At 45.5% G+C, this 11,804-nt stretch overlaps 1 protein-coding gene across 2 annotated transcripts in view; it reads right to left on the reverse strand.

The window, feature by feature from the left end:
* Positions 1 to 2,685: 2,685 nt before the first annotated feature.
* LOC135559027 (cell adhesion molecule 3-like) overlaps positions 2,686 to 11,804 on the reverse strand; it is an 82,552-nt gene continuing 73,433 nt past the window's right edge. For both annotated transcript variants that reach the window (XM_064993337.1, XM_064993338.1), the window contains 2 exons: positions 7,379 to 7,504; positions 2,686 to 4,553 (listed from right to left, as the gene is read on the reverse strand). In XM_064993337.1, the coding sequence (XP_064849409.1) occupies positions 4,435 to 4,553; positions 7,379 to 7,504 (245 nt within the window). In that variant the 3' untranslated portion in view covers positions 2,686 to 4,434. The remainder of the gene's footprint in view (positions 4,554 to 7,378; positions 7,505 to 11,804) is intronic.

An 11,804-nucleotide genomic window follows, 5' to 3' on the forward strand; every position in this document is an offset into this window, starting at 1 on the left:
AGAGGCTGTATACCGTAGCTTATTACGACAGCAGACTCACTAGATGACCTACTCCCATAGAGATCGCATAGAGCTGGATAGAGGGCTCAATTTTGCTGCCATGCAGTCACAGAAGCAGCCATGGTATAGATATTACCTCTATAGCTATTCCCATTCACAACAGCCTGGTGGCAAAATGGCAATGGGGGATGAGATAGAAGCAATCCCTGATCATTCCCTAGGTGTACAAAACTACCACAGACGGAATTAACAATTCTATAACAACAGCAACAGAACGGACCCCTGGTGTCCAGGCCAGACGTCAGGCTAGCGCGCTGGCCGGTCGCATCAGACAATAGCTCGCTGAACGAGCAAATCTAGTAATGCTCTAGCTAGCTATGAAGTTATTTAAATGTGTTTTCTGAGTGTGTGTGTGGGAGACTGATGAAGAAAATTACGAGAAAGGTCAAAGAGATGGAAGGATGGTCAGAGAGATAGAGAGAGGGGGGGTGCAGATAATTATAGAGAGAGGTAGAGGGGACAGAGAGAGGGGGCCGAGAAAGGGGGGCAGAGAGAGAGAGAGAGATAGGGGACAAAGAGAGTGGATAGAGAGAGAGAGGGGGGGTGCAGATAATTATAGAGAGAAGTAGAGGGGACAGAGAGAGGGGGCCGAGAGAGGGGGAGAGAGAGAGAGAGATAGTGGATAAAGAGCGAAAGAGAGAGAGAGAGAGAGAGAGAGAGGTAGAGGGGACAGAGAGAGGGGGGCCGAGAGAGGGGGGGAGAGAGAGAGAGAGAGAGAGAGATAGGGGACAAAGAGAGTGGATAGAGAGAGAGAGGGGGGGTGCAGATAATTATAGAGAGAGGTAGAGGGGACAGAGAGAGGGGGGCCGAGAGAGGGGGGGGGAGAGAGAGAGATAGTGGATAAAGAGAGAAAGAGAGAGAGAGAGAGAGAGAGAGAGATGAAGTTCAGTGTCAGTATGCATGCCTGAAGCAGAGAGAGTGCCCTGCCCACTGAACTGTACCCTGGTTAACTGCTGCCTGCAAGCCTGGCTGGACTCTTTTATTAGATTGCAGGGAATGATGTCATTTTAAAAGGTGCAGTGACTGTATTAGCCGCTTACATTAAGTGATGTCATTATAGCATGCGTTTAGTGGCTGGTGGTTGGCCAGAGAGAGCATTCCAGAATGCAGCAGCAGGATAGAAGCGATGTGGTATAATTATATTCATTAGAGCTACTACAGTATCCCTCAGGGATAACAACGGAAATAAAGAAAATAGATAGTCATAATCACTAATCATAATTAAATCATAACAATATGAACTTCTGGACTGACCAACAGACACTGAAAACTGTTAACACTGACAGTAAGTAAACACCAGAACAAAACAATCAAAACAGAAGGATCCAAACGGAATTCATACAAATATTTGTAGTACTTTTAGGTTTTCATTGCAACACACATTTTCCGAGATATTGATATTTTTCACTCTGAATTAGTAAAAACAGGCAGGCTTTAGATTATATACTGTACGGCAGTTAGTAACAGACAAAGGGAGATGTAGGGTAGGAGGAGGAGATGTAGGGTAGGAGGATGAGGAGATGTAGGGTAGGAGGAGGAGGAGATGTAGGGTAGGAGGAGGAGGAGATGTAGGGTAGGAGGATGAGGAGATGTAGGGTAGGAGGAGGAGATGTAGGGTAGGAGGAGGAGATGTAGGGTAGGAGGAGGAGATGTAGGGTAGGAGGAGGAGATGTAGGGTAGAAGGAGGAGGAGATGTAGGGTAGGAGGAGGAGATGTAGGGTAGGAGGAGGAGATGTAGGGTAGAAGGAGGAGGAGATGTAGGGTAGGAGGAGGAGGAGATGTAGGGTAGGAGGAGGAGATGTAGGGTAGGAGGATGAGGAGATGTAGGTTAGGAGGAGGAGGAGATGTAGGGTAGGAGGAGGAGATGAAGAGAGAGAGAGGAGGAGATGTAGGGTAGGAGGAGGAGATGAAGAGAGAGAGAGGAGGAGATGTAGGGTAGGAGGAGGAGATGTAGGGTAGGAGGAGGAGATGTAGGGTAGGAGGAGGAGATGTAGGGTAGGAGGAGGAGATGTAGGGTAGGAGGAGGAGGAGATGAAGGGTAGGAGGAGGAGATGAAGAGAGAGAGAGGAGGAGATGTAGGGTAGGAGGAGGAGATGTAGGGTAGGAGGAGGAGATGTAGGGTAGGAGGAGGAGATGTAGGGTAGGAGGAGGAGATGTAGGGTAGGAGGAGGAGATGTAGGGTAGGAGGAGGAGATGAAGAGAGAGAGAGGAGGAGATGTAGGGTAGGAGGAGGAGATGTAGGGTAGGAGGAGGAGATGTAGGGTAGGAGGAGGAGATGTAGGGTAGGAGGAGGAGATGTAGGGTAGGAGGAGGAGATGAAGAGAGAGAGAGGAGGAGATGTAGGGTAGGAGGAGGAGATGTAGGGTAGGAGGAGGAGATGAAGGGTAGGAGGAGGAGATGAAGAGAGAGAGAGGAGGAGATGTAGGGTAGGAGGAGGAGATGTAGGGTAGGAGGAGGAGATGTAGGGTAGGAGGAGGAGATGAAGGGTAGGAGGAGGAGATGAAGAGAGAGAGAGGAGGAGATGTAGGGTAGGAGGAGGAGATGAAGAGAGAGAGAGGAGGAGATGTAGGGTAGGAGGAGGAGATGTAGGGTAGGATGAGGAGATGTAGGGTAGGAGGATGAGGAGATGTAGGGTAGGAGGATGAGGAGATGTAGGGTAGGAGGAGATGTAGGGTGGGAGGAGGAGATGTAGGGTAGGAGGAGGAGATGTAGGGTAGGAGGAGGAGGAGATGAAGAGAGAGAGGAGCGAGAAAGAGAGAGAGAGGAAATTATAGTGTATTTACAGCACACCAAACGTTTTTTGTTTGTTTTCTGAGTAAAAAGAATGCTATATAATTATATATATATATTTATTTATATATTTATATCGGAATCCTGCACTGTGACCATACAGGGATGCTGTTTTTGCATGGGGTGTGTTGTGTGGTAGTGTAGGGGTTGTATTGTATCGTATTGTATCCGGGGACCTCTTTTGCGATAGCAAATTCATAATTAGAACACAACTCGAGTTAGAGAAATATAGCATCATGACTTTTACTTCGGCAGTGCATGACTGGACCAAACCATTTTTCGGGCCCTGGAAAGCAACATTTTAAAGGCCCACCTCTTGGCATCGGAGAGAAAACATAGAAGTTTTCAAGCTAATTTCTTGCAATTCTACACATTTCATCATGGGGCAGAGAGATCTTTGTTGTTGCAGCTTTAAACGCAATGTCCTGCAATTCCTCAAACGTTGACTTGAGAATCTAGCAGTTTTACAGCTTAAATTACAGTGCATTTATGTAAACATACAAAATAAACATTTGGGGGCGTCCATATTATTACATGTACTGTATTACACCCTCTAAACTTATTCCACAGATCCCTTGGCCAAAGTGAGTTTCATCTGTTGTTGTTAGTAATATTTATACTTCGAGAACCCCTGTTGCATTGTATTGTCATGTGTTTCGATTCTGTTGTCTTCATGTGACAATGGACCCTGGTCAAAAGTAGTGCACTATGTAGGGAATAGAGGTTGTATTTGTCTGTTTGTTTGTTTGTTTGTGTGTGTGTGTGACAGAGAAAGACGGGAAAGAGAGAGAGGTTATGTACAGCAGTTGTTGTTGATTGATTTTAGACAGAGTCTGTCCTGGTCTGTAGTAGTCTATGTGGGGAGTGATAGAATAGAGAGAAGAAAATAGTGAAAATGAAAGACAGATGAGTGGGAGGAATGGTATGGATAAATGGGTGGGGGACAGTGTTTGGGGTTCAGAAACTGTATTTCAGCATAACATGCTGGAATGTGAATAACATTTTTGCAATAATATGTGGAGTACAATTTTGCATTTGTGTCACTGACAGTAGAATGTTAATGAAACATGTATATGTACTGTAATATGCATGTATAAAAAATGTGTTTTTTTCCTCTTAAATCAAGAAATCAAACATTACTTTGCATTACTATGATCCTGTTACATGTACATGAGCCTGTTTGTATGTTCATGTGAGCATGAACAGGATGTTTATCTCGTAACAGTGCGTCAGTGACACGTAACACGTAGTGTGTGTGTGTGTGTGTGTGTGTGTGTGTGTGTGTGTGTGTGTGTGTGTGTGTGTGTGTGTGTGTGTGTGTGTGTGTGTGTGTGTGTGTGTGTGTGTGTGTGTCAGTGGACATGAGGAAGTCATGTATATAAGTGCAAATAATCGCACTGTTTTCAATGCAGGTCTACCAGGTGAAGCTTTTCTGTTTTTCCTGTCAGTCTCAGTACTTGCGAATCTTATATTTCACCATTTCCCTGTCTGTCTGTCCCCTACGCCTCCCCCTCTGGCTGCTGTGAAGAACTGAAGCTTGTGAAGACAAATGGAGGCGTTCCTCTCCCCCCTCCCGACCCCTCCCTAGATGAAGTACTCTTTCTTGTCCTCTGCTCCGGAATGGCCGCCCTCGGCGTTGATGATAGCCGTGTCGGCGTCGGGAGCGTCATCGGAGCCCTTGGCCTCATGGGTAAGATATGTCCCTGTGGATACAGACACAGACAGACCGCAGGGTCAGAGGTTAAATAACAAGTGATGTAAGAGTGGAGAGATGTAGCTTCTCACAGGGCTTGGAGTGGAGTTATGACAGCCACAGAATCACCCATAGGATCTCTGTAACGATAACACTGCGTTTGGAATCAATGGAAGTAGAGTAGCAGTAGCCTGAAATACAGAGCCGTTTTCCGCTGACATTCCACTCCTTGTACTCTGTGTCATATGCCAAACATACATGTCAAACATGTTTGCCATGACAAGGAGTGGCAAGGAGCAGAATGTTAGCACAAACAGACTGGTACCCAGGCTAGAGTAGCAGTGGAGAGGAAAATGAACAATGGAAAAATAGTGAAATAACTACAATGACTACACTTGAATTAGAAAAGCAGTGGTCTTGGAGGGGAATGAGAAGTGATTATGAGTGGGGCAGTGGAGGCTGGTGGTAGGAGCTATAGGAGGATACTGTTGCATTGATTCCATTCCAGCCATTACAATGAGCCGGTCCTCCTATAGCTCCTCCCAAGAGCCTCCTCTTGAGTAGGGATATGTGTTATGGTATTCTTTTAGAGAGATTGGAAACCATTCTTTTGGAGAGATTGGAAACCCAAATTGGTCTACACGGACAAGTTCTGGCCTGGTTTAGATCTTATCTGTCGGAAAGATATCAGTTTGTCTCTGTGAATGGTTTGTCCTCTGACAAATCAACTGTAAATTTTGGTGTTCCTCAAGGTTCCGTTTTAGGACCACTATTGTTTTCACTTAAATGTAAATGTAAATGATATTTTACCTCTTGGGGATGTCATTCGAAAACATAATGTTAACTTTCACTGCTATGCGGATGACACACAGCTGTACATTTCAATGAAACATGGTGAAGCCCCAAAATTGCCCTCGCTAGAAGCCTGTGTTTCAGACATAAGGAAGTGGATGGCTGCAAACCTACCTTTAAACTCAGACAAAACAGAGATGCTTGTTCTAGGTCCCAAGAAACAAAGAGATCTTCTGTTGAATCTGACAATTAATCTTAATGGTTGTACAGCCGTCTCAAATAAAACTGTGAAGGACCTCGGCGTTACTCTGGACCCTGATCTCTCTTTTGAAGAACATATCAGTCTGTTTCAAGGACAGCTTTTTTCCATCTACGTAACATTGCAAAAATCAAAATCTTTCTGTCCAAAAATGATGCTGAAAAATGTATCCATGCTTTTGTTACTTCTAGGTTAGACTACTGCAATGCTCTACTTTCAAGGCTACCCGGATAAAGCACTAAATAAACTTCAGTTAGCACTAAATACGGCTGCTAGAATCCTGACTAGATCCAAACAATTTGATCATATTACTCCAGTGCTAGCCTCTCTACACTGGCTTCCTGTTAAGGCAAGGGCTGATTAAGGATTTACTGCTAACCTGCAAAGCATTACATGTGCTTGCTCCTACCTATCTCTCTGATTTGTTCCTGCCGTACATACTTACACGTACGCTACGGTCACAAGACGCAGACCTCCTAATTGTCCCTAGAATTTCTAAGCAAACAGCTGGAGGCAGGGCTTTCTCCTATAGAGCTCCATTTTTATGGAATGGTCTGCCTACCCATGTGAGAGACGCAGACTCGGTCTCAACCTTTAAGTCTTTACTGAAGATCTCTTCAGTGGGTCATATGATTGAGTGTAGTTTGGCCCAGGAGTGTGAAGGTGAACGGAAAGGCTCTGGAGTAACGAACCGCCCTTGCTGTCTCTGCCTGGCCGGTTCCCCTCTTTCCACTGGGATTCTCTGCCTCTAACCCTATTACAGGGGCTGAGTCACTGGCTTACTGATGCTCTTCCATGCTGTCCCTAGGAAGGGTGCGACACTGGAGTGGGTTGAGTCACTGATGTGATCTTCCTGTGTGGGTTGGCGCCCCCCTTTGGGTTGTGCTGTGGCGGAGATCTTTGTGGGCTATACTCGGGCCTTGTCTCAGGATGGTAGGTTGGTGGTTGAAGATATCCCTCTAGTGGTGTGGGGGCTGTGCTTTGGCAAAGTGGGTGGGGTTATATCCTTCCTGTTTGGCCCGGTCCGGGGGTATCAACGGATGGGGCCACAGTGTCTTCTGACCACTCCTGTCTCAGCCTCCAGTATTTATGCTGCTAGGGTCAGTTTGTTATACCTGGAGTAATTCTCCTGTCTTATCCGGTGTCCTGTGTGAATTTAAGTATGCTCTCTCTAATTCTCTCTTTATCTCTTTCTTTCTCTCTCCCGGAGGACCTGAGCCCTAGGACCATGCCTCAGGACTACCTGGCATGATGACTCCTTGCTTTCCCCAGTCCACCTGGCCGTGCTGCTGCTCCAGTTTCAACTGTTCTGCCTGCGGCTATGGAATCCTGACCTGTTCACCGGACGTGCTACCTGTCCCAGACCTGCTGTTTTCAACTCTCTAGAGACAGCAGGAGTGGTAGAGATACGATTAATGATCGGCTATGAAAAGCCAACTGACATTTACTCCTGAGGTGCTGACTTGCTGCACCCTCGACAACTACTGTGATTATTATTATTTATTTATGAACATTTGAACATCTTGGCCATGTTCTGTTATAATCTCCACCCGGCACAGCCAGAAGACGACTGGCCACCCCTCATAACCTGGTTCCTTTCCATGTTTCTTCCTAGGTTTAGGCCTTTTCTAGGGAGTTTTTCCTAGCCACTGTGCTTCTACACCTGCATTGCTTGCTGTTTGGGGTTTTAGGCTGTGTTTCTGTACAGCACTTTGAGATATCAGCTGATGTACGAAGGGCTATATAAACACATTTGATTTGATTTGGTAAGGGTCAAGGGTCACCTTTGTGTCTGATGAGGTATCTGCCCAAGACGATGAGCAGACAGAGCAGGATAAAGACTATGACCGCCACCACTCCTCCAATCACAGCATGGTCCACTCCTGAAGAGGTCGACATGGCAGTGGGGTCTGGGACAAAGACAGGAGAGAGCGAGAGAGAGCAAGAGAGAGAGAAAGAAAGAAAGAAAGAAAGAGGGAGAAAGACAGAAGAGGGAGAGAGAGAGAGAGAGAAAGAAAGAGGGAGAGAGAGAAAGAGGGAGAGGGACAGAAGAGAGAGAAAAAGAGAAAAGCAGAAAGGAAGGGAGAGAGATAAGAGGGAAAGAGACGGCATCAGTCTAAAAACTGAAACATTACAAACTAATCTAAACCCCAAAGAAAAGGATGAGAAAACCATGCAAAATTAAAGATGCATGAATACACCAGATGCATTAAACCGAATGGAACATAAAAAAGTCATTAAAAGTATAAAGCACATTCTTTTATGCATCCATTGTGTGAGTGATGTATAATGTAGGTAGCATCTTAAATGGCACCCTATTCCCAATATAGTGCACTACTTTTGACCAGGGCTCACTACCGTACATAGGGAATTCGGTGCCATTTGTGACGTAGCCATAATCTACCTGGTGGCGTACTTATTGTATGTTAGAGGCTGATCATCAAACTACACCACTCTCTCTTCCACAGAAAATATGATATTAATTGCATCTGGTAGCTCACGAAACACCTCTTTAACTTTGCATGGCATTGGTTCAAACCCTCTATCAAGCCTACTGTCACGTTGACAGATAGTCACCCAGCTACAGAACGGTGAGACCAAAGGCAAGAAAACATAACGTACAGCGAGACTGAGATACAAGAGGAAAATACAGAGGATTGTGGTGAAGTGTGTGGCACCACCACACGATGCCTTGATAATAAACCAAGGGCGAGAAATAGAGAGACAGCCAACCGTCCGTGTCACAAATGTCATCCTATTCCCTATTTAGTGTACTACTTTTGACTGAATCAAATCCAATTTTATACACATGGTTAGCAGATGTTATTGCTAATGTAGCGAAATGATGTTCCTAGCTCCAGAGCCCTATGGTGATCCTTATGGGCTCTGGTCCAAAGTAGTGCACTACACAGGCAATAGGATGACATTTGGGACGCAGACACAGCCAACAAAGAGCCAAACACAGGGGAGGAGAGGAAGATAGAGAGGGGCCCCTGACTGGTAGCGTCCATCAGAGAGAAGAGAGAGAAGCACGGCAGGGGGGTGGCCAAGGAGGAGGTGAAAGAGAGAGACAGTCCTTGCTGAGGAGGCAGTATTGTGAATTAGCACATAAACCCTGCTGTCAGCACCACCAGGGAAATGAGACAGGGGCAGTGGCCCAAATGGCACCCTATTTCCTACATAATGCACTACTTTTGACAAGGGCCCATAGGGAAACCCATAGACCTCTGGTCACAAGTTGTGCACCTATATAGGAAACAGGGTGCCATTTGGAACGCATTTAGGAACCATGAGACAAGACAGCAACCTCTGAGCCTGACCCTTGAATATTACACACACAGTGTTACTGACTCAGACCACTTAAAGGTACATGTTTATGTATGTATGGGGTACTATAGAGGTGTGTGTGTGTGTGTGTGTGTGTGTGTGTGTGTGTGTGTGTGTGTGTGTGTGTGTGTGTGTGTGTGTGTGTGTGTGTGTGTGTGTGTGTGTGTGTGTGTGTGTCTGTGTGTGTGTGTGAGAGAGAGAGAGAGAGCGGGAGAGCGGGAGAGCAGGTCGGAGAAAGAAAACAATATGAAAAGTGCATTCAGAAAGTATTCAGACCCCTTCACTTTTTCCACATTTTGTTATAGACAGACTTATAGACAGACTGTTACAGACTGTTATAGACAGACTGTTACAGACTTGTTCTAAAATGGATTACATAATTTTTCCCCTCATCATTCCACACGCAATACCCCATAATGAAAAAGCATAAACAGTATTTAATATTTTTTGCTTCAAACATTTTTTCAATTAAAAGTTGAAATATCTCACTTACATAACTATTTAGACCCTTCACTCAGTACTTTGTCAAAACACAATCACAGCCTCGTCTTCTTGGGTATGACGCTACAAGCTTGGCACACCAGTATTTGGGGAGTTTCTCCCATTCTTCTCTGCAGATCCTCTCAAGCTCTGTCAGGTTGGATGGGGAGTGTCACTGCCCAGCTATTTTCAGGTCTCTCCAGAGATGTTCGATCGGGTTCAAGTCCGGGCTCTGGCTGGACCACTCAAGGACATTCAGAGACTTGTCCCCAAGCCACTTCTGCATTGACTTGGTTGTGTGCTTAGGTTTGTTGTCCTGTTGGAAGGTGAACCTTCACCCGATGCCTCAGTTTGGCCGGGCAGCTCCAGGAAGAGTCTTGGTGGTTCCAAACTTCTTCCATTTAAGAATGATGGAGGCCACTGTGTTCTTGGGGACCTTCAATACTGCAGACATTTTTTGGTACCCTTCCCCAGATCTGTACCTCGACACAATCCTGTCTTGGAGTTCTACAGACAATTCATTTGACCTCATGGCTTGGTTTTGGCTCTGACAGGCACTGTCAACCATGGGGCCTTATATAGACAGGTATTTTTATTTATTTTCACCTTTATTTAACCAGGTAGGCAAGTTGAGAACAAGTTCTCATTTACAATTGCGACCTGGCCAAGATAAAGCAAAGCAGTTCGATACACACAATGACACAGAGTTACACATGGAATAAAACAAACATACAGTCAATAATACAGTAGAAACAAGTCTATATGTGATGTGAGCAAATGAGGTGAGATAAGGGAGGTAAAGGCAAAAAAAGGCCATGGTGGCAAAGTAAATACAATATAGCAAGTAAAATACTGGAATGGTAGATTTGCAGTGGAAGAATGTGCAAAGTAGAAATAAAAAATAATGGGGTGCAAAGGAGTAAAATAAATAAATAAATAAATAAAATAAATACAGTAGGGAAAGAGGTAGTTGTTTGGGCTAAATTATAGGTGGGCTATGTACAGGTGCAGTAATCTGTGAGCTGCTCTGACAGTTGGTGTTTAAAGCTGGTGAGGGACATAAGTGTTTCCAGTTTCAGAGATGTTTTGTAGTTCGTTCCAGTCATTGGCTGCAGAGAAATGGAAGGAGAGGCGGCCAAAGAAAGAATTGGTTTTGGGGGTGACCAGAGAGATATACCTGCTGGAGCGCGTGCTACAGGTGGGTGATGCTATGGTCACCAGCGAGCTGAGATAAGGGGGGACTTTACCTAGCAGGGTCTTGTAGATGACCTCGAGCCAGTGGGTTTGGCGACGAGTATGAAGCAAGTGCCAGCCAACGAGACCGTGCAGGTCGCAATGATGGGTAGTATATGGGGCTTTGGTGACAAAACGGATGCCACTGTGATAGACTGCATCCAATTTGTTGAGTAGGGTATTGGAGGCTATTTTGTAAATGACATCGCCAAAGTCGAGGATTGGTAGGATGGTCAGTTTTACAAGGGTTTGTTTGGCAGCATGAGTGAAGGATGCTTTGTTGTGAAATTGGAAGCCAATTCTAGATTTAACTTTGGATTGGAGATGTTTGATGTGGGTCTGGAAGGAGAGTTTACAGTTAACCAGACACCTAGGTATTTGTAGTTGTCCACGTATTCTAAGTCAGAGCCGTCCAGAGTAGTGTTGTTGGACAGGTGGGCAGGTGCAGGCAGCGATCGTTTGAAGAGCATGCATTTAGTTTTACTTGTATTTAAGAGCAATTGGAGGCCACGGAAGGAGAGTTGTATGGCATTGAAGCTTGCCTGGAGGGTTGTTAACACAGTGTCCAAAGAAGGGCCAGAAGTATACAGAATGGTGTCATCTGCGTAGAGGTGGATCAGACACTCACCAGCAGCAAGAGCGACATCATTGATGTATACAGAGAAGAGAGTCGGTCCAAGAATTGAAACCTGTGGCACCCCCATAGAGACTGCCAGAGGTCCAGACAGAAGACCCTCCGATTTGACACACTGAACTCTGTCTGCAAAGTAGTTGGTGAACCAGGCGAGGCAATCATTTGAGAAACCAAGGCTGTTGAGTCTGCCGATGAGGATGTGGTGATTGACAATGAATACGGCTGCACAGTAATGTTTCTTATCGATGGCAGTTAAGATATCGTTTAGGACCTTGAGCGTGGCTGAGGTGCACCCATGACCAGCTCTGAAACCAGATTGCATAGCAGAGAGGGTATGGTGAGATTTGAAATGGTCGGTAATCTGTTTGTTGACTTGGCTTTCGAAGACCTTAGAAAGGCAGGGTAGGATAGATATAGGTCTGTAGCAGTTTGGGTCAAGAGTGTCCCCCCCTTTGAAGACGGAGATGACCGCAGCTGCTTTCCAATCTTTGGGAATCTCAGATGACACGAAAGAGAGATTGAACAGGCTAGTAATA

Source organism: Oncorhynchus masou, chromosome 17 (genome assembly GCF_036934945.1).
Source record: "Oncorhynchus masou masou isolate Uvic2021 chromosome 17, UVic_Omas_1.1, whole genome shotgun sequence".
NCBI classification, from domain to species: Eukaryota; Metazoa; Chordata; class Actinopteri; order Salmoniformes; family Salmonidae; genus Oncorhynchus; species Oncorhynchus masou.